This window comes from Martes martes (genome assembly GCF_963455335.1).
Source record: "Martes martes genome assembly, chromosome: 4".
Taxonomy (NCBI): Eukaryota; Metazoa; Chordata; class Mammalia; order Carnivora; family Mustelidae; genus Martes; species Martes martes.
Window position 1 is genome coordinate 155,966,949 of NC_137891.1, and position 23,527 is coordinate 155,990,475.

General features: G+C 39.7%; 1 protein-coding gene across 3 annotated transcripts in view; it reads left to right on the plus strand.

The window, feature by feature from the left end:
* The window catches only part of GPBP1L1 (GC-rich promoter binding protein 1 like 1), a 55,954-nt gene that overhangs the window by 10,365 nt on the left and 22,062 nt on the right, over window positions 1–23,527 (plus strand). For 2 of the 3 annotated variants that reach the window (XM_080800269.1, XM_080800268.1), the window contains exons 2-5: window positions 14,587–15,611; window positions 16,188–16,302; window positions 19,453–19,582; window positions 19,929–20,215. In XM_080800269.1, the coding sequence (XP_080656395.1) occupies window positions 16,243–16,302; window positions 19,453–19,582; window positions 19,929–20,215 (477 nt within the window). In that variant the 5' untranslated portion in view covers window positions 14,587–15,611; window positions 16,188–16,242. Of the gene's footprint in view, window positions 1–7,264; window positions 7,380–14,586; window positions 15,612–16,187; window positions 16,303–19,452; window positions 19,583–19,928; window positions 20,216–23,527 lie in introns of those variants that run through there. The other variant, XM_080800270.1, reaches the window with a different exon arrangement.

Consider the following 23,527-nt stretch of genomic DNA (forward strand, 5'->3'; position numbering starts at 1 on the left):
TCTCAGACAGACTCCCTGCAGAAAGTGGAGCCAGATTTAGGGCTCAGTCTTAAAACCCTGAGATCACAACCTGAGTGGAAATAAAGAGTTGGACATTTAACCATCTGAGCCACCCAGCTGCCCTTGTCCACTTTTTTAATTGGGTTGTCTTTTTATTGTTGTTTGTAAGAGTTCTTTATTTTATTGATACATAACCGACATGCAACATTATATTTATTTCATGTGTACAAGATAATGATAAGATATTTGTATATGTTGTAGAATGATCACAGTAAGTCTAGTTAATATCTATCACTATATATTGCCAGAAAATTTTTTTCTGGTTATGAGAACTTTTAAGATCACTCAGCCACTTTCAAATAATGCATTGCAGTATAGTTATAATCACCATGTTCTATGTTACAACCCCATGACTGAAATTTTTAACTGGAAGTTTATACCTTTTGGTGTTTTTGTAGATTCCACAGATAAGAGAGATCAGGTATTTGTCTTTTTCTGCTTAACTTCATTTAACATAATGCCTTTGAGGTCCATTTATGTTGCCACAAATGGGAAGATTTCTATTTCATTTCATTTTATTTATTTATTTATTTATTTATTTATTTATTTTTAAGTGGGAGAGAGCATGAGCAGGGCAGAGGGAGAGGGACAGGGCTTCTGGCTGAGCAAGGAGCCCGACATAGGGCTCAATCCCAGGACTCTGGGATCATGACTTGAGTTGAAGGCAAACACTTAACCAACTGAGCCACACACGGGCCCTCATTTCATTCTTTTTTATAACTAAATAATATTCTGTGTGTGGTAAAGGTGATAGATTTTGTTTTCCTTTTTGAGATTTATTTACTTTAGAGAGAGGGAGAGCAAGCAATGGAGAGGGGCAGAAGGAAGGGGAGAGAGAAACTTAAGCAGACTCCAGGCTAAGTGCTGAACTAGATGCCGGGCTCCATCTCACAACCCTGAGATGATGACCTGAGCTGAAACCAAGAATTGGATGCTTAACCAGCTGTGCCACCCAGGCTCCCCTCTTTAGCCATTCATCCATGGTGGGCACTTGGGTTGTTCTCCTATCTTGTCTAAGTCTTTGGGTTGTCTTTTCACTTTCTTGAGGGTGTCCGTCTTTTGAAGCACACTTTTTAAGTTTCATTTGTTTAAGTAATAGTTACAAACAACGTGGGGCTCAAACTCACAACCTAGAGATCAAAAATTGCACACCCTTCTGAGCGAGTCAGCCAGGTACCCCTGAAGCATAAACATTTTTAATTTTGATAATATCTAATTGATCATTACCTAACCTAAGATCAACAAAAATTTGCTCCTGTTTACTTTTAGCTCTTGAATTCAGACCTTTTGATCCACTTAAAGTTAATTTTTTATTTTTATTTTTATTTATTTTTTTAAAAGATTTTATTTATTTATTTAACAGAGATCACAAGTAGGCAGAGAGCTAGGCAGAGAGAGAGAGAGAGGAAGCAGGCTCCCTGCCGAGCAGAGAGCCCGATGCGGGGCTCGATCCCAGGACCCTGAGATCGTGATCTGAGCTGAAGACAAAGGCTTAACCCACTGAGCCACCCACACACCCCTTAAAGTTAATTTTTTAAAAGCATTATTTATTTATTTTAATGAGCACAAGCAAGCTGGGGGGTTGGGAAAAGAGAAAGAGAATCCTGAAGCAGATTTTGAGTTGAGCACAAGCCAGTGCAGAACTCAATCCCAGGATCCTAAGATCATGACCTGAGCCAGAACCAAGAGCCAGCTGCTTAACTGACTGTGCCACCAGATGCCCTTAAAGTTAATTTTTTTTTAAAGACTTTATTTATTTATTTGACAGACAGAGATCACAAGTAGGCAGAGAGGCAGGCAGAGAGAGAGGAGAAAGCAGGCTCTCCATGGAGCAGAGAGCCCAATGCGGGGCTCGATCCCAGGACCCTGGGATCATGACCTGAGCCGAAGACAGAGGCTTTAACCCACTGAGCCACCCAGGTGCCCCTTAAAGTTAATTTTTATGTGTGGTTTAAGATGTGAGTCCACATTCTAGTTGGTTAGGGGTGTTTTTTTTTTTTTAAGATTTTATTTATTAATTTGACAGAGAGAGAGGAGAGAGATCACAAGTAGGCAGAGGCAAGCAGAGAGAAGGGAGGAAGCAGGCTCCTTGCTGAGCAGAGAGCCTGATGTGGGGCTGGATCCCAGACCCCTGAGATCATGACCTGAGCTGAAGGCAGAAGCTCAACCCACTGAGCCACCCAGGTGCCCCTGTTGACATCTCTTGAAGAAGTTATTATTTAATGGGCACACTATCTCTACCAAGAAATTATCCCATTTGCTGTTAATCCCTGTGCAAGTGTGCCTTATTTGTAGGGGAGATAAATACGTAAACAGGTAAATGTAATGCACTGTGATAGATGCTTGAGTATAGGTACATATGTGATAACATGCTTCATGAAGTGGGACTTCATTTAAGTCACCTACTTAGGGATGAGAACTAAAGATTAAAAATTTTGATTGAGACAGTGAAGAAATTACAGAGAAACAAAAAAAAAGTGCTGCATTAAAGCTTTTAAGTAGCCATTATATTTACAAGGCAAAAGAAAAAAGGAGTAAACACAAGGATCATAAGAAGACCAGGTTATCTTAATGCACTGATTACCACTCATGCTTCTCTCTCAGAAAGATTTCACCAGCTCTTTGTGAAGAGTATATGTGTAAGGATGCCAACTTTTTTTAAAATGAGCTGTCCTTTTTTCCCAGATTTGTCTGTATTTTACAGCATTATTGCCTTTTCTCTTATGAAGTGGTATTATTAGGATTTTTTTAATGTTTTGCTTATCCAAATAAAATTGACAGTATCAGCCTTTGAAATATACTTTGAAATTCTGTGGCTTGCTGCAGTCTAACACTGAAAACTGCTGGTCTAATGATGTGATAGAAACCACGAGAAGGCATTTTAGATGGGATTGGCAGGATTGGCAGGGCACCTGGGTGGCTCTCTCAGTTAAGCATCTGAGTCTTGGTTTCAGCTCAGGTCATGATCTCAGGGTCGTGAAATTGAGCCCCACATCAGGCTCCACGCTGGGTGTGGAGCCTGCTTAAGATTCTCTCTCTGGGGACGCTTGGGTGGCTCAATGGGTTAAAGCCTCTGCCTTCGGCTCAGGTCATGATCCCAGGGTCCTGGGATCGAGCCCTGCATCAGGCTCTCTGCTCAGCAGGGAGCCTGCTTCCTCCCCTCTCTCTCTGCCTGCCTCTCCTGCCTACTTGTGATCTGTGACAAATAAATAAATCTTTAAAAAAAAAAATAAAAGATTCTCTGCCCCTTCCCCCCCAACCCATCCCTCATCCCTCCATCCCTCCCATGGGTGTGCTCTCTCAGAGGGGTGGAGGGGACATTTCTCTCTCTTTCTCTCTTTCTTTTAAGATTTATCTGAGAGAGAGCATGAGCAGGGGAAGGGGCAGAGGGAGAGAGAATCTTTTTGAGAGGGTTTGTACATGCACAGGGCGTAGGGAAGGGGCAGAGGAAGAGGGAGAGAGACAATCCCAAGCAGGCTCCACACTCAACACGATCCCAATACAGGACCCATTCCCACGACCCTGAGATCACCACCCAAGCTGAAACCACAAATCCATTGCTCTCAACTTACTGAGCCACCCAGGTACTCCAAGCCAAAATCAAGAGTCAGCAACTTGGCCTCTTAACCGACTGAGCCACCTAGGTGCCCCTGAATGTGATTTCTAAGAATGCTTTATATGGTTTGTTATATCAGTGCCACTCACTTCTTTGAATTATTTCAGTTATTTACCAAGGATCATTTCACAGTCTGTCATCAAGTTATTTTTAGTGATCTCTTAGCTGAGAACTAGGTTACATCCTTTTTCACTTTTGTGGAATACCGGCATGACTTGTTTCATTGCACTTCGCAGACACTGCATTTTTTTTAGACTGAAGTTATATGGAAACCTGTGTAAAAGCAAGTCTTTTGCTGCCATTTTTCCAACAGCATTTTTTACTTCATATCTCTCTATCACATTTTGGTAATTCTCGCAATATTTCGAACTTTTACTTTTTTTTTTTAAGATTTTACTTGAGAGTACATGCATGAGAAAGAGCATGCGAGGACTCTGGGATCATGACCTCAGCCAAAGGCAGATGCTTAACCAACTGAGCCACCCAGGCACCCCTATTTCACACTTCTTCATTATTACTATATTTGTTATGGTGATCTGTGTTCAGTGATCTTTGATGTTACTACTGTAATTGTTCTGGAGCACTACTAAGATAGCAAACTTAATAAATGTTTGTTCTGACTGCTCCCCTGTTTCTCTCCCTCTCACACTTCCTTATTCCTTGAGACACAACAGTGTTGAAATTAGGCCAGTTAATAAACCTACAATGGCCTATGAGTGTTCCAGTGAAAGGAAGAGTTGCAGGTGTCTCACTTTAAATCAAAAGCTAGAAATGATTATGTGGGTAAGCATGTTGAAAGAGGAGATCGGCCAAAAGCTAGGCCCCTTGAGCCAGTTAGCCAAGTTATGATTGTAAAGGAAAAGTTCTTGAAGAAATTTAGAAGTGCTACTCCAGTTAACACATGAATGCCAGTCAAGAAAGCGAAATGGCCTTATTGCTAACATGAAAGTTTAAGTGGCCTGAATAGAAGATCAAACCAGCTATAATAACATTCCCTTATGCCAAAACCTTATCCAGAGCAAGACCCTAACTCTCTTCAGTTCTGTGAAGGCCGAAAGAGGGGTGGAAGCTGCAGAAGAAGGGTTCAGAGCCAGCAGAGGTGGGTTCATGAGGTTGGAGGAAAGAAGCCATCTCTATAACAGAAAAGTGTGAGGTGAAGCAGTGAGTGCTGATACAGAAGCTGTAGGAACATCCAAGTCAGGACCCTCCACCAGCAAAAAGATGACTAGTGGGAAAATCAGACTATGGTTAGCATTTTTTAGCAATAAAGGATTTTTTTAAATATTTTATTTATTTATTTTGACAGACAGAGATCACAAGTAGTCAGAGAGGCAGGCAGAGAGGGAGGGGAGGAAGCAGGCTCCCCGCCAACCAGAGAGCCCGACGCGGGGCTCGATCCCAGGACCCTGGGATCATGACCTGAGCCGAAGGCAGAGGCTTTAACCCACTGAGCCACCCAGGTGCCCCTCCAGCAATAAAGGGTTTTTAATAAAGCTATATGTACATTATTTTTGAGCATAATGCTATTGTACCCTTTATAATTCAGTATAGTGTAAACAACTTGTTCTGCACTGTGAAACCAAAAAATTCATTTAAACTAGTTCTGTAGTGATAATAAGTGCTTTACTTTGGTGGTCTGGAACTGAAATCTATTAACATCTCCAAAGTATGCCTGTACACAGATTGTAAACTGTCTGATCTGCTTAATGATTTGTTACCCAGTCATTATATTGGTCAGTTTCTAAGAGATAGTCCCAAAAGCCTTTTCTAAAGAAGACTTACCAAATGACTAATCTATTACAGGAACTTTATGAAGTTAAAATTAAATACAAGATTGGTTAAAAATTAGATAATGTGTATTTTTGGATTTTCCCATAGGTTATTTAAAAATTTTATATTAGAGGGGCACCTGGGTGGCTCAGTTAGTTGAGCATCTGACTGCTGAGTTCCACTGGGGTTTTCACATCAGGGTGGTAAGATCAAGCCCTGCAGTGTGGAGTCTGCTTAGGATTCTCCCTCTCCCTCTGCACCCTGCCCCCACCCCTACCATGTTTTCTCTCTCTATAATAAATAAGTAAAACTTAAAAAATTATATTAGCACAAACCTCAGTGGTGTAATAGAAGTAACTTTTGAATTATTGCATCTAGTGCAGGTAGAAATAGAAATTTCATTAAATGGTTGAGGATGTGCTTGTAATTATGCTTTAGAATTAAAATGGGATGTTAGCATCTGTGGGGGAGAAATCACTGGAATTAAATGAAGTGGTTTGGGGCACTGAGCCTGGGTGGCTCAGTGGGTTAAAGCCTCTGCCTCCAGCTCAGGTCATGATCCCAGAGTCCTGGGATCGAGCCCTACATTGGGCTCTCTGCTCAGCAGGAAGCCTGCTTCTTCCTTTCTCTGCCTACTTGTGATCTCTGTCTGTCAAATAAAAATAAATAAGTAAAGTCTTTAAAAAAAAATAAATGAAGTGGTTTTTGTTGTATGTAAGTTTAAGGCACTATATCCTAGATTGCATTTCAGGACCGCTTGTCCTACGTAATGTATAATTGTAGTTGTTCTGTTTTTAAGAGTGTGATTTATTTTGCTAGGAACTTTTTGAAACAGAATTCACGAAGTCACTTTATATTAAGCAAATAAGTATATGGGAGGAATGAGTAAATGTGCACTGAAATGCTTGATGTATGACAGTGAACAAAAGATTTACGCTTAAAAATGAATATGGATTTATAGTATCTGAAATCTTTCAGCAAAAGTTAATTGAAATGTTTCTTCATGTCCTGAATACCTAGTCAAGAAAATGTAATGTAGGGAGGCCTGGGTGGCTCAGTCAGTTGGGTGTCTGCCTTCAGATCTCAGGTTCCTAGAATCGAGTCCTGCAACAGGCTCCTTGCTCAGCAGGGAACCTGCATCTCCCTCTGCCTGCCACTCCCCCTGCTTATTCCCCTGCAACTCTCTCTGACAAATATAAATAAAATCTTTTTTTTAAAAGTAATATAAACCCCCAACATATGTTTAATATATATATATTTTTTTTAAAACACGTTTTCGGGCGCCTAGGTGGCTCAGTGGGTTAAGCCTCTGCCTTCAGCTCAGGTCATGATCTCCGGGTCCTGGGATCGAGCCCCGCATCAGGTTCTCTGCTCAGCAGGGAGCCTGCTTCCCTCTTTCTCTGCCTGCCTCTCTGCCTACTTGTGATCCCTCTCTCTGTGTCAAAAAAAAAAAAAAAATCTTAAAAAACACGTTTCCAGGGGCACCTGGGTGGCTCTGTTGTTCAGCATCTGCCTTCAGCTCAGGTCATGATCCCGGGGTCCTGGGATCGAGCCCCGCATTGGAGTCTCTGCTCAGCAGGGAGCCTGCTTCCTCCTCTCTCTCTGCCTGCTTCTCTGCCTACTTGTGATCTCTGTCAAATAAATGAATAAAATCTTAAAAGTACTCCAGGATGAATCAAGACTCTTTTTCTTTTTAATACACTTAAGGTAGTACATCACAGTAAGATGGGCTAGAAGTGGAAGGACACTTTTGAACTGGGGAGTTGGGAAAAAAGACCCAACATGATGCCTTGACTACGGGTGCGGGGTGTTCTCCAGCAGACTCCCCGCTGAGCATGGAGCCAGATGTGGGGCCACATCCCATGACCCTGAGACCGTGATCCTAGCTGAAACCAAGATTCGGACACTCAACCCACTCAACTACCAAGCTCAGGTCAGTTTTAAAGAAGTGAGCATGGAAGTGGAAGGTAGGGAAGTTCCTTTCAAACTCTTCAAGTCCACTTACCCCTTTTAGCTGGTCATTTGGCATGAGCCTGATAATCTTTTGCAGAAAGAACATCTTGTGGCTTCTTTGCTTTCTTTTTCTCAGCTAGATGTGGATATGGCAGGTCATTGGAGCTTCATGGCTCAGTAGTACATGTTTTGAATTATTTTCCCTATAATGGAGTTGGATTTATGGGTCCTGTTCTTTTAGGTATTCTCATGGCTAAGGACATGAGATTGAAGTTTTATTAAGATGAGGAGCCATGTGCTTACCAGCCACATTTCAGAATGTGTTTTTTTCTTATCACAAAAAGGTATTATTTTCAAGTCTTTGAGTTTTGCCTGGAAGCCAGATTTGGTTAACACAAATAATAAGAGGAGTATAAGAAGAAAGGCAAAAAAACCCCTGTATTTAAATTAATTAAATTCCCTATTTAGTACACTTGTTCCATAAGACTTTAAGGTGTTTGCTCTAATTTTCTAATTTTAGGAAGCATACTTTATGACTGGAGAATAAGAACCACAATGTAATTCAGAAGGCAGTGAAGTTAGAAGACTTGATTCCAGGCCTGATGACCTAACTGATTATTAGATGTGTTACCTCAGATAAGTCCCTTACCATTTTAGACCCTGCCTTTGTTTGTTTAAGCTCTACACCAAATGTGGTACTTGAACTCATGGCCCCAAGATCAAGAGTCACATGCTCTACTAATTAAGCCAGCCAGGCGCCCCTACCTCATTTTTTTTGTTATTAACCTCTGGAATGGATGGCTAACCTGGTGTCAGTGGGAGGAAGGAGGAAAGAATAAAGTGTGTTAAGAGTTATACAGATTAGTTTTAAGAATTCTCCCAGAATAGGGGCACCTGGATGGCTCAGTTGGTTAAGCAACTGCCTTCAGCTCAGGTCATGATCCTGGAGTCCTAGGATTGAGTCCCACATCAGGCTCTCTGCTTAGCAGGAGTCTGCTTCTCCCTCTGACTCTCCCCTTCTCGTTTTTTCTCTCTCTCTCTCTCATTCTCTCAAATAAGTAAAATCTTTAAAAAAAAAAAAAAATTCTCCCAGAATAGTACTAAATAATTCTTCTGGCTTTGTATTTAGTTTTATCCATCTTTTGATTAAAATGTGATGTTTCTCATTTTTTAAGTATTTGGTTTATTAATCTGCAGATCAACATGTGAAATAGTATCACTTTCATTTTAGAGGTAAAGAAACTGGGAGCTACCCATCAGATTTTGGAACTAGGACATATCTGTGTTCCTTGGAGTTAAGACAGAAAAGTAATTTGCTATGGGCCAAGGAATAAATGGGGAAGTGAGGGGCACCTGGATGGCTCAATGGGTTGAGCCTCTGCTCAGGTCTTGATCTCAGGGTCCTGGGATCAAGCCCCACAACAGGCTCTCTGCTCAGCAGGGAGCCTGCTTCCCCTCTCTCTGCCTGCCTCTCTGCCTACTTGTGATCTTTGACTGTCAAATAAATAAATAAAATCTTTAAAAAAAAATAAAAATAAATAAATAAATGGGGAAGTGAGGAAATGAAGACACTAAGGATACACTGCTCTTGATAGAAGTTTATTAAGACCAAAGGGAACTAAACATAAATAACTAAAGAGAAATAGACTCTAGGAAGGGGTTTTGCTTTAAAGATCGGGGAGAAATGGGTGTGGTTTGTTTTTTTGTTGTTGTTGCTGTTAATTCAGGTGAAACCAGTGTAGATGGAGGTTGAAGTTACCAGAAGTAGTAAATGGTGACACGGCTGGACTGTGAAAAAAATGATGGATTGAAATCAAGAACGCAGAATAGTAAAGGGATCCTAAGGTAGAAGAGATTGAGGGAAGGTCATTGGCAGGGACATTCTCTCCTTGCATTACAAGCTTATAATTAAAGGATAAAATGAGATCATGTTGTGAAGTACTTTGTAGATTTCCAGGCGTGTATAAGTGCCTGATAAGTCATGGGTTTGGAAAAGGTAAGATATTGAGCAAATGTTTATGAATGGGTGCTTGGATCAAGTATTCAGATACAGATAATTCTGATATACATGTTGCAGGGAGAGAGCAAAAGCAGTTACTAAAACCTGAATAAAAATTGATGAGATAGAGCATTGTTTATATATATATATTTTTTTTTAATATTTATTTATTTGTCAGATAAAGAGTGAGAGTGAGCGAGCACAAGCAGGGGGAGCGGCAGGCAGAGAGAGAAGCAGGCTCCCCACCAAGCAGGAAGCCTGATGTGGGACTCATCATGACCTGAGTTGGAGGCGGATGCCTAACCGACTGAGCCACCCAAGTGTCCTGAGTATTGTTTTTTTGTTGTTGTTGTTGTTTTTAATTTTTTTATTATTTTTTTAAGATTTTATTTATTTATTTGACACAGAGAGATCACAAGTAGGCAGAGAAGCAGGCAGAGAGAGAGAGGAGGAAGCAGGCTCCCTGCTGAGCAGAGAGCCCCATGCGGGGCTCGATCCCAGGACCTTGGGATCATGACCTGAGCCAAAGGCAGAGGCTTTAACCCACTGAGCCACCCAGGCACCCCCTGAGTATTGTTTATATTTAATATTGACTATTTCTCTTGACTTAAACTGCTTTATTATACTTTTTTAAATTGTGGCAAAATATACTTAAGATTTACTGTTGTAACCATTTTTTTAAAATTTTTATTTAAGATTTTATTTACTTGTCAGAATACAAACAAGGGGAGCAGCAGGCAGAGGTAGAAGCAGGCTCCCTGCTGAGCAAAGTGCCTGATGGCAGGTCTGAAGCCCAGGACCCTGAGGTCATGATCTGAGCCAAAGGCAGATGCTTAACTGACTGAGCCACCCAGGTGTCCCTCTATTTTTTTTTTTTTTAAGATTTTATTTATTTCTTTGACAGACAGAGATCACAAGTAGGCAGAGAGGCAGGCAGAGAGAAGGAAGCAGGCTCCCCGCTAAGCAGAGAGCCCGATGCAGTGCTCGATCCCAGGACCCTGGGATCATGACCTGAGCTGAAGGCAGAGGCTTTAACCCACTGAGCCACCCAGGCACCCCCAGGTGTCCCTCTTGTAACCATTTTAAAGTATAAAATTTGGTGGCAATAAATACATTCACCAAAAAATAAATAAATAAATAAATACATTCATAGTTTTTTGCATCCGTCACCCCTGTCCAGTTGCAGAACTTTTTCATTATCCCAAACATAAATCTCTCGTGCATTCAGCAGTCACAATTCCTTCCTCCCAGGCTCTGGTAACCACTAATCTGTGTTCTGTCTCTGTGGGTTGGGTATTTCATACAAATGGAATCATAATATGTGTCATTTTGTGTATTTGGTTCTTTCACTTAGCATACATAATGTTTTCAAGGTTCATCCATGTGGTAGCATGTATCCGTACTTCATTCCTTTTTATAGCTGGGTAAGAGTCTATTACGTGGATATACCACTTATTGTTTCTCTATTCATCATCTGTTTAGACATTTGGTTTCTTTCTTCTTTGTCGCTATTATGAGTAAAGCTCCTGTGAACATTCACTTATAAGTTGTGTAAATGTATGCTTTCATTTCTCTTGGATATATACCAAGGAGTGGAAATGTTCATTCAAATGATAACTCCCATGTTTAACTATTTGAAGATCTGCCAGTTGTTTTCAGCAGTTAGTTAAAAATAAAATCTTTAAAAAACAAAAACAACTCGAGTTACACTGAAGGAACAGCAACCAGTCAGCTTTTACTCCCTATATTAGCGAATGATATGATGGTCATTTATATAGTTACACAAGCTAGAAATGAGCCTATATTTCTCCTTTATATCCATCCCCATATCCCGTCAGTTATGAAGTTCTGTTTATTTTTCTTCTTCTTAAATATCCTGTGAATTGGTTTCTTTTAATTTGTTTATATTAAAAGCTGGTCTTTCCTAGAGTGTGTCTTGTAGTCACTCCTGATTTTAAAACTCTCTAGACTGGGCTGCTGAACCAATTTCAAGAGGTCATACTTGAATTAACTGTTCCTTTTGTACACACTTGGTTTTTTTGTTTTGTTTTGTTTTGTTTTTTTAAGTCTGGGCCAAAGTGCTAAGCGCCCCGTCCCAGTTCACTAACGAAGCACCTCTTTGCTAACCAAAGGCAAATTACTGGCAGAGATTCAGCTTCTCTTCTTCACCTGGAACCTTTTTGAAAAGGAGAGTTTTCTGATTCACATTTAAGTGTCTTTGCTATATAATAATATATACAGGTCTATTCAAGTTTTCTGCTGTGACAGATTTGCCAAGTAATAGAAATTATCTAGTTTAAGATTTTCAAATTTATTAGCATGTAAATTGCTAATGCTATTGTTTTGCTCATAATATTTCTTAATCTGTTGTTTATGTCCTCTTTTTCATGATGTCTTTTTTATATGTATCTTTTCCCCTAAGCAGTTTTATAAGTTTGTCTCTTACTAATCTTTTAATTAATTATAAATTTTAAAAATTATCTCCATTATTTCTGACTTTTTTTTTTTTTTTTTCAGCTTCTTTCTGGCTTTTGAGGTTTTCTAGAGGGAGTGTGTTTGGTTTGGTTTGGGTTTTGATTTTTCTTTTGTTTTTTGTCTTTGTTTTTGTTTTTTGAGAGAGGGAAAGAGATGACCTGAGCCAAAATCAAGAGTGGAAAGCTTCACTGATTCAGCCACACAGCCGCCCCTTTTAGTTGTTTTTTTTTTTTTTAAGTGGTCTTAAAGCTTATTTTCCATTAAGTACTGTTCCACCCTATTATATTGCAGATTTATTTGTAGTAGTTTTTTGTAATTCTACTTACATGTGTTGAAAGTTTTTTATCAGAACATCCTTTCTCCCACAGTAAGTTTTGATCAGTACCCAGTATGTAGCTAAATTCCAGTTACCTCTTCTTCCCTTACATGAATTCCTTCCTTACTACACCCAGGTTGCAATACCTATATAAAGCACCTTGCTGCATGGAATCCCTCAACTTCTTGCTTGGTCTTGTCCCTCTGCCAGGAGTCTTCCTCATTCTCCTCTGGCTCCTGCACTCTGAATTGGGCTGCCCTCCTAATGGGACACTCACCTTATGTTTCTTAATGGTCTCTTACATCCTACAGTGGTCTCCTGCCATACACACATTTCCCTGTCCTTCATCCTGCGTGGACACACTTCACATCCTGATTAGGCCCCAGCACCCTGCTCTGTGCCTCTGCTGCCCATAGATCTTAACCTTGTTTGGCCCCACCTAATGGCTTTGGATGGGATCTCTTCGGGAAGGAGGAGGAGAGGGCACTGCAAGAGAAAAGTCATTTTCTAAGTTTAATACAGTATGGTTACAGAACATAGACTATTTTATTCTTTGGAACAGAGACTTTTAGCTAGTATAAAATCAGCTTTTATGACTTTTATATATGCTGAAGGAATATATGTACTCTGGATGTACTCTGGATTGATTGATAGGTATTTATGTGTATGTATATGTATTCACCTTATAAATTGCAAATCTTTTAACTTTTTTTTTTAAAGATTTTATTTATTTATTTGACAGACAGAGATCACAAGTACGCAGAGAGGCAGACGGGGGGGGGGGGGGAGGGTGGAGAAGCAGGCTCCCCGCCAAGCAGAGAGCCCGATGCGGGACTCGATCCCAGGACCTGACCTGAGCCAAAGCCAGAGGCTTTAATCTACTGAGCCACCCAGGCGCCCCTCTTTTACTTAACTTTTTATGTGCTTGTTCTGTTAATTACCCTTTTAAGTATTACAAGTATATAGAAAGTGTAAGAGACCAGTGAACTTGTGGAGACTGGGCAGAGTGATGGTACCTGGAGGGAGCTCAGAAGCTATATGCACACTTTTCTCACCTCACCTGATGTATCTCTTAAATCTGGCTGTTGATTGATATCCTTTATCATATTCTTTAACAAACTGGTAAGTGTTTAAAAAGGTGTAGACAGCAAGTGAATAGCCATGTATTTATCACTTACCTTCAGAAGTAATGCATTACAGGGATGCCTGGATGGCTCAGTTGGTTAAACGTCTGCCTTTGGCTCAGGTCATGATCCCAAGGTCCTGGGATTGAGTAAGGAAGGCATTGGGCTCCTTGCTCAGTGGGGAGACTGCTTCTCCCCCTCCCTCTGCTGCTCCCTCTTCTTGTGCACGTATGCTCTCTCTCTCTCATTCTCTCTGACAAATAAAATCTAAAAACCAAAATAAAACAAAAGAAAGAAGGCATTACAGATGCAGTTGAGGCCACCCAGTACCTCTTTTTTATTCCTTTCCTTTCATTTCCCCACAGAGGTATTTACTCTCCAAATTTGGTATTTCTTATTCTTGTAAATTTGAGAAATATCCTCCAAACTAGACTTTACCAGTGTAGACCAGGATTGCCTACAGATGCAAGCCTCCTCTTATATCAGAAAACTTTGTAGCTCATAGAAGAATGTTGGGAATTTGCCAGAGAAATATTTATGTCATCTCTTACAGCATATCTTAAGTCAGAGCCTAAGAGCTTAAGTCTCTCCATTGGTAACTAGGTATCTGAAGAGGAAGGAATGCTATAACAAATGACTTGTTTTTAAAGATCTAGTTGTGGGACGCCTGGGTGGCTTAGTCCATGAAGCGTCTGCCTTTGGCCCAGGTCATGATCCCAAGGTCCTGGGATCAGGTACTGCATTGGGCTCCTTGCTCAGCAGGGAGCTGCCTTCTCTCTCTTCCTCTGCCTGCCACACCCCCTGCTTGTATCCTCACACTCCCTCTCTCTGTCAAAATAAATAAATAAATATTTTTTTAAAAAAAGATCCAGCTGTGGTGGTATTAGTTGATGACTATGGTAATAAGCAAGTTATATGGCTGTGTGATTACTTAGAGTAAGTTATTCCCGTGTATTAGAGAAAATGTAGATCTAACACATTCATTAATTTGCATTTTTGAGTTACCTTTGGTAGCTAATAACGGATGAGGTTATATAAAACAAACTCAGTTCAGGTGACTTGCCTAAAGCCCATTAAAAATCCTTAAAATAATTATAGCTAATTATGTTGTCATTATAGATGGTGACACATTAAATTGATGTCTAAGTTGGTCTTAAAATTTTGATTAATAGTACCTTTTATTGACTGATAATTTGTATCCCACTTTAGCAATTCTGTATAACAATGATTTTGCTTCTTGTGATACTGTGCTATTTTGCTTTTTTATTTATAGTGATAGATTCCTGTGGCCTTTTAAATGACTGAATAATGATGGAAATGGATCCAAAATAATAAATGACTACTCTACTAAAGCAGTAGAAGACTCCTCGTATCACCTTCCAGCTCAATTCAGTCTTCAGGAAGAGGCGGAACAAGTGAAATAGAGAAGACTGAAGAGAAGAAGACCTCACTTTGGAACTGTTTAATCCTTGATTACTCCTTGATTTCTTTATTTCTACTTTTTGAATTTTGCTGTGAATTTAAATAGCGAAAACCAAAGAAATAGAAGATACATTTGGGAGCTTTATATAACCCAAGAAATTTGCCTTGAAAGCTGCTATTCTTTGGAGGAAAACATATTAAGTTCCTGTCTGATTAAAAACAAACAAGATTTCCTATGTCCCATAGATTTTGAAGAATAAAACAGATATAAATACATATCCGCACACTTTTTAGCAGCTCTGTAGGAATAATGAGATTTATAAATTAAGGGCTTTGTTATGTGGATGTTTTGCCACTGGAATTGACTGCTCAGAAGATCTTTTATCGCTCTTTAATGTTATATTTTTGATCTGTGGCTTTGATGGCATTATTTGCCCACACATGAGTTTACCTCTTTCCAGTTATGACCTTGTTATGAACAGTGTTTGCACTCAATGTGCAAATGTCCATGTATTATCTATTTAAGCAGCATTATAGTGCCATCACTCAAGGAAGTTGAATGAGGTGAACATAGACATAACTCTTTCCCCTTCCCCCCATTTTTTAAATGTAACAAATACTTTTTATGTTCCCCTTCCCCTTCCCCTTTCCCCTTCCCCTTTTTGGAAACGTGTCAGGAACTAGATAGTTTAAGATGAGCAATTGAGGGGACTTGAAAGAGTGATACAGACAGAGCCTGGCTTCCTTGTGCTTTATCACAAGGCGTGCTGCTGGCCAGCCTATTTAAGCACCCTTTTAACAAGAGAACCTCGTAGGAAATCCAGCTGGCAGACTCAAGGAGTTCGGGAAACAGGACCACAGAGGTTACACTCTGGGGTAAATACTCTCCTATGTCTAACTTCAGAAGAAGACTATGTATATGTATCTTGGAAAATAGCTACTGTTTTCTGGTGTATTTAATTTTGAAGAGCTTTAGTGGGGTAGTGGGAGACACCAGTGGATCTCCTGGGAAAACTGGTGCTAGTGGGTATTTGAGGGAATTAAAAGAATAAATCTTGAGGGATTGTATCTTCTCTAAGATCTTTTCTGCTTTTGCCACAAATTACCAGAGTACCAGAAGCATATTAATCTCTTCATAAGTATCAGTAGTTTTGAGTAGGTATTTATTCTTAAGGTTCTTCTGTTAAAACTCAAGAATTCATTAGTCTTCATGTAACCTTCCAGGTCTGTGTCATATTTTTCTGTTTATGTGTTTTTCATAGTCATTATTCGTGGACTGTTGCTTTTGTTTAGAACTTCTTTGAGGTTATAGAGCCAGATAAGTAGTCTTAGAGAGGCTCAGAGACAGCAGGTCTTTCTGTAAAGAGGGAATCTTAGAATAATCACAGACTCTTTTGTACATTGGTATCAGGTCCCTGTAAGTATAACTGATTTGAGTTTTCTCATTTTCAGATCCTGGCCATGAGGTTGGATGCCTCACCTTGCTGAAAAGAGACACTGGACCTAAATGGCGCAGCATGACTTTGTTCCTGCTTGGCTAAATTTCTCAACACCACAGTCAGCTAAGGTACTGTTCTTCATTCCTGTAGTAACCTTCCAAATACCAGTTCTTTTTATCCCCAACTTATTGATGGCCTCTGTTTTACAGTCTAGGTGTTTTTGTGTATTCAGTCTTGCCTGAGGGTTTAAAGTATGTTTTCATAGACTTATTATATATGTTTTCAGAAGATATAAATAGTTTAAGTTATTGTGGACCCTGCCATTGCCAGGTATCTCCTCATCCCCTTATTTTATTATATGCTAAGATTTCCTCATGTGGACACTTAAGACTTCCTGGATTAGGAGTGTCTAGGTGGCTTAGTTGGTTAAGTGTCTGCATTCATCTCAGGTCATGATCTTAGGGTCCTGGGATCGAGGCCTATGTAGGACTCCCTGCTCAGTGGGGAGTTTGCTTCTCCCTCTGCCTCTTCCTCCCCTGCCCCACCTTACTCATGCTTGTTCTCTCTCTCTCAAATAAATAAATAAAATCTTTATTTTAAAAAAGGTTTCCTGGATTAACTGCACTACACTTTGGAACCAAAACATATCTGCTGATCTATTATTTAGGTATAGAGGGGCAGAGGTAAACGTGAAATGGTATTTTGGGGAAATGGACCTTTGGTGTAAATGCACATTTGTCTGTAGTAGTAGATGAGGAGGATGAAAAGGGAGAGACATTGACTACTTACATGGATCTCAGATTAAATCCTAGAAATTCTGTTTTAGGGGTGATAATCTACTTGATGATTTCAGGGGAACCTGTATGTTACATTAGGAATAAAGACAAGTAAAAACAGCCAGTTCATATAGAGTGAAGTAGCCCAGAGTGGATTAGTTGTACTCATAATTATTGGGGCACCTGGGTGGTTCAGTTGGTTAAGTGTCTGCCTTTGGCTTGGGTTGTGATCCCAGGGTCCTTGGATCAAGCCCCACATCTTGCTCCCTGCTCAGCGGGGAGCCTGCTTCTCCCTCTCCCTCTTCTTCTCCCCCTGCTTGTGCTCTCTTTCTCTCAAATAAATAAATAAAATCTTAAATTAAAAAAAAAAAAGAACAGCCTCAATTATTGGTAAAGAAACCTTTGGGAAGCTAATAAGCTAAAAAATGCTTCCCATTTTGCCAACTAATAGAGGAGGGACACATTGCTGTGTAATCTTAAAAAAAAAAAAAAAAAGGCCTGTCTTCCCTTATTTTTTAAAAAAATTTATTTATTTTAGAGAAAGAACACAAGTGGGGGAGGGGCAGAGTGAGAGGGGGGAGAGGGAATCCCAAACAGACCCTACACTGAGCATGGAGCCAGACACAGGACTCAATCCCAGAACCTTGAGTTCATGACCCAAGCTAAAATCAAGAGTTAGACACTTAACCGCCTAAGCCACCCAGGTACCCTCCCCTGTTTTTTGTTTATTTTGTTTTTAAGAATTTATTTCATAGAGAGAAAGAGAGTGCCCCCACTTCAGAGTGGGGGTTGGGGCAAAGGGAGAGGGAAAGAATCTCAAACACAGGCCTCTATCTTATGACTCTGAGATCACCACCCAAGCCAAAATCAGGAGTCAGACTCCCAACTGACTGAGACCCTTGCCCTTTCCTTGTTTTTAAGTGGGAATTTGGGGGCAGATGTTCCTGATCTATTTAGACCCACAACATTTTGCTCTAAACTTCATTTTGAGTCATCCTTTGGAGATTCCCAAGATCTCTTAATTGACATAATCTGACCCAAAGCTTGGGGGATGGTGGGCCTGAGGGATTAGTTGTGGGTCCCAGGAAAGCATTATTATTTACAAAGAATAATCTAGCACAGTGAAGTAGAGTTAAAAGAATTGGGAAATGAGATTTCACTATTTCCAGTAAAGCTGCAGTAAACAAAAGTTCTGCAGTGTTGGGATAAGGATAGACGGAAAGCAATGGAATAGAATAGAGAATTCAAAAATAGTTCTGTACATAGATTTTTTTACTAAAGTGCCAAGGTAATTTAATGTGGAAGTGATATTCTTTTTTAGCAAATGGTTCTAGAACTGGAGATAGATAGATATGAAGTGAGAACCTTGGCTTCAACCTTTACTTCATACCACACACAAATAAACCCGAAGTGGATCATAACCTAAATTAAAGAGCTAAAAACTATAAAACTAAGAAAATAGATGCAAAGATGTCTGTGCCTCAACCTATAGTTTTCCTCTGCGCCTTTGTCAGTGATATCCATATTTTTCATACCTTTTAAGACTTTTGGTCTCTCTTTTGAAATTAAAGGACGCTCTAAAAATAATAATAGTAAAATTTTAAAATTTAGTAAAAAGAATGTTCTAGAATAAAATTATTTGGAATAGGGAGGTAAATGAAAGTTTATCTAAAACTGCTTCCTTTTCATTGTATAACCTTAAAGACTTATTTTCCCCTGACCTCTTTCCTCATGTATAAATGAGTAAAATGAAGCTGATGCCAAATTATAATACTGTTATGAATATTAAGTAATTTTTAGAAGTAAGTGTTTGGTTTTTTTTTAAGATTTTATTTATTTATTGGATAGAGTGAGAGAGAGCACAAGTAGGCAGAGCAACAGGCATGGGGAGGGGGAAGCAGGCTCCCCGCTGAGCGGAGAGCCCAGTGCGCAGCCCCATCCCAGAACCCCAAGATCATGACCTGAGCCGAAGGCAGAGGCTTAACCCACTGAGCCACCCAGGCACCCCATAGAAATAAGTGTTTTATAAAACTGTAAAAACCGTGTAGTTGTTACCCGCCAAAGTGCTGTGGTATTTAAACCATTTCTCTCTCTCCAATTGCAGAATAATAAGGTTGTTTAGAACTTTTTTTAACCAAGCATGTTGCTTTTCTTTTCCTGTTACAAGGTTAACCTAATATTTTATGTGTAAAATTTCAGAGCTTATTTTAATGGTTATTGACAGAGGGTTTTTTTTTCTTTTTTTTTTTAAATTTTTTTATTTTAATAAACATATAATGTATTTTTATCCCCAGGGGTACAGGTCTGTGAATCGCTAGGTTTACACATTTCACAGCACTCATCATAGCCCATACCCTCCCCAATGTCCATTTCCCCCCACCACCCTCTCCCGTCCCCCTTCCCCCCCAAGCTTTTTTTTTTTTTTAACCCTCTCTGATGCAAATAATTGAAGAAATTGTTATCTTCTTAATCTGTTTACTTTTCTATATTTGATCATCTTAGTCACCTACAGCCACCTTCGAAAAACACGGAGAGCACCTACCCCGAGGAGACCGTAGGTTTGGAGTAAGCCGTCGTCGACATAATTCCTCTGATGGCTTTTTTAACAATGGACCTCTACGAACTGCAGGAGGTGAGCCATGCCCAGCTTCCATGATTATATTTAAGCTACTCAGTTAGGACAAGCCCACATAGAGGCTACATGTCCATAACCTTGATAGGCTGTTTTTTAAACACGTTTCCCAGTTAGATCTTCAGTTGTCATTTTTCAGTTACATTGGCTTTCTAACGTTCTTATGTTCTCATGTGTCATTTATTCAATTGAAGATCTCATATAGAAATTACATTAAAAGGAAAAGATAATTTTGTGGACTTAATCTTTTATTTTTAAAAAAAGGTCCCCTGAAGGGCTTTTGGAAGTACTACAAATCAAATCAGGAAGCAAAAATCTAATGTGTTACTTGTCCTTACTATTCTAGATTCCTGGCACCAGCCCTCCCTGTTTCGCCACGACTCTGTGGACTCTGGTGTCTCTAAGGGAGCATATGCTGGAATCACAGGGAACCTATCTGGTTGGCATGGCTCTTCCCGAGGTCATGATGGCATGAGCCAGCGTAGTGGGGGTGGCACAGGGAACCATCGCCACTGGAATGGCAGCTTCCATTCCCGGAAAGGCTGTGCCTTTCAAGAAAAGCCACCTACAGAGATTAGGGAAGAAAAGAAAGAAGACAAGGTGGAAAAATTACAATTTGAAGAGGAAGACTTTGTAAGTATCAAGGTTTAAATGTGTGGTTAAAACCTAAACAAATAATGCCATAAATAGAAGACCCTGTTAATAATGAGAAAGTTGAAGAAATTACTAAAAAGAAGTCCCTAAGTCTAGATTTTTATTGCTTTTAGAGGGGAAGAAGTTGATTAGTATAAAGGTGATGACCAAAGTTCTTAAGTAACTTTTAGCAAATCTTCATGTTTTTCATCTTTATGCTTTTGAAACTTTAAAAAATTCATTTCCTTTAAGTTTTATAAGGTTCAGCATTCAAAAGTCAATGTTCAGGTTATGTAAAAATGTGGTCTTCCATGTTGACTTGTCTTTCTCTAACTACCATAAGAGGTTTTTTTCTCTTGACTTTTTCCTCTTACATAAAATAGTTGTGATGTTACAAATACGCAGTTGGGAGTGCCAGTGTATACAGTAAAACTTTGCCATTGTGTATTGAATTATATGACTTTTGGCTTCTCAGAGTTTTTAGTGCACCTTAAAAGTTTTCTGTATTTTATTTTATTTTTTTAAGATTTTATTTATTTATTTGACAGATAAAGACACAGTGAGAGAGGGAACAGAAGCGGGGGACTGGGAGAGGGAGAAGCAGGCTTTCCACCGAGCAGGGACCCTGATGTGGGGCCCGATCCCAGGACCCTGAGATCATGACCTGAGCCAAAGGCCGGAGGCTTAACCCACTGAGCCACCCAAGAGCCCCTCTAGTTATTTTTTAAAGTGGCACATTAAATTAGTCAATCACTTCTGGGATGGCCATTTTAATATATTAATGAAGCCAACTGAATAAGAATCAAATTTAGGTCTCAGCTCCTCATCTCCAAAGTCTAGTAAATGTTCTGGAATCCTTTAAATGTTTGTTTTTGTTTTTAAAGATTTTATTTATTTATTTGCCAGAGACAAAGAGAGAGAGAGAACAGAAGCAAGGGGAGTGGGAGAGGGAGAAGCTTCCCTCCGAGGGAGGGAGGCTTCCCTCCGAGCAGGGAGCCCCATACAGGGCTTAATCCCAGGACCCTGGGATCGTGACCTGAGCCAAAGACAGACACTCAACAACTGAGCCACCCAGGCTCCCCTAAATGTTTTTTTTTTTTTTTTTTGGTTTTTTTTTTAAGATTTTATTTATTTATTGGACAGAGATCATAAGTAGTCAGAGAGGCAGGCAGGAGGGAGCAGGCTCCCTGCCGAGCAGAGAGCCCAATATGGGGCTCGATCCCAGGATCGAGCTCAATCCCTGGGATCGTGACCGGAGCCGAAGGCAGAGGCTTTAACCCACTGAGCCACCAGGGACCCCTAAAATTTTTATTGAAATAAAATTTTTTATTGAAAGACTCTAGAATACCCAAAGTGATCTTGAGAAAGAATGGAATTGGAGGACTTACTCTAACTTGAAGACTTAGTACAAAACTATAATAATCAAGATGTTACATTATTATAAGGATAGACTAATAGTGGAGCAGAATAAAGATCTCAGAAATAAACCTACATTTATATAGTCATTTGATTTTCAACAGATACTAAAACAGATGTGTTTAACAAATGGTACTAGAATAACTGTGTGTATATAGAGACTGAGAGGATGGATAGATAGAGAGACATCCCCTACCTCATAGCATACAAAAAAAAAAAATTAATTCGAGAGGAGTTATAGACCCAAATGTAAGGCCTAAAACTATAAAGCTTCTAGAAGAAAATTTGGGGGAATTTCTTTATGCCTTAGAGGGTAGGAGATTTCTTTGGACAAAGAGAGCAATAACCTTACAGGAAAACATTGATAAATTGGATTTCATCAAAATTTAGAACATCTGCTTATCTCACAGACTCAAAGAAAATACAGAAAATATTTATAAAGCATATATGTGAAAAGGGACTTGTATCCGTAATAAAAATAACTCCTATAACTCAGTAATAAAAAGAAAACTCAATATATATTTTTCTTTCTGTCTTTGAGAGAGTGAGCAAGTGGGGGCCTGCAGAGGGAGAGTGAGAGAGAATCTTAGGCAGACTTCAGACCAGTGATGAGCCGATGCAACTTGGGGCTTGATCTCACAACCCTGAGAACAGGACCTGAGCTGAAATCAAGAGTCAGACACTTAACCAGCTGCGCCACCCAGGCACCCGTCTTTCTTTTTTTCTTTTCTTTTCTTTTTCTTTTTTTTTTTTAGTTTGTTTATTTAGGGGTGCCTGGGTGGCCCAGTTGCTTGAGCATGGGACTCTTGGTTATAGCTTGGGTTGTGACCTTAGGGTTTTGAGAATGAGCCCTGCGTTGGGCTCTTTGCTGAGTGAGGAGTCTGCTTTGAACTGTCTCTCCCTCTCGGCCCCTCCACTCTAACCCCAGTGTAGGGAGGGCTCCTGCACACCAGCTTTTCTTTAAAAAAAATCTTGAAGTTAATTTAAGTAATTTCTACACCCGATGTGGGGCTCAAACAATCCTCAGATCAAGCTGCATGCTCTTCCAGCTGAGCCGACCAGGTACCCCGACAACTCAATATTTTTAAAAAAACGAGCAAGATTTGAACAGATTCTTCACAATGGAAGATACACAAATGGCCAGTAGTCACATGAACAAAATGATGAGTGTCATTAGTCATAAGGGAAATGTGGAAATTCAGATTATGAGATACTGCTACTCATTCACCACAATGGCTAAAATTTATAAGTCTGAAAACATTAAATTTGGTGACATTTTCAAGCATTTGGAACTCTCATACATAGTAGGAGCATGAAGTAGAAACCATTTTGGGAAAGGGTGTGGCAGATTTTTGTAAAATTAAATATAAACCTATCCTGTGACCCAGCACTTCTAGATATTTACTCAAGAGAAACAAAAGTATATGGGCATTTAATATAATTTTATTCATAAAAACCCCAAACTGAAAACAGTTTAAATGTCTTTGACACAAAAATAGAAAACTTGTGGGGCGCCTGAGTGGCTCAGTGGGTTAATTAAGCCTCTGCCTTCGGCTCAGGTCATGATCCCAGGGTCCTGGGATCAAGCCCTGCTTCAGGCTCTCTGCTCAGCGGGGAGCCTGCTTCCCCCACTCTCTCTGTCTGCTTGTGATCTCTCTCTCTCTCTCTGTCAAATATATAAATAAAATTAAAAAAAAAAATCTTGTATAATCATGAAATGGACTACATGTATTCATTAATAATGAGTGACTAATAAAACAACATAATGAATTGCAGAATGGTACATACTGCCTGATTTTGTTTATGTGCTGTCCTAGAATAAGCAAATAATCTATGGTGGAAAAGAAAGTCACAACAGTGGTTGCCTGTGTGGAGTGGGGATTATCTGGGAAAGGG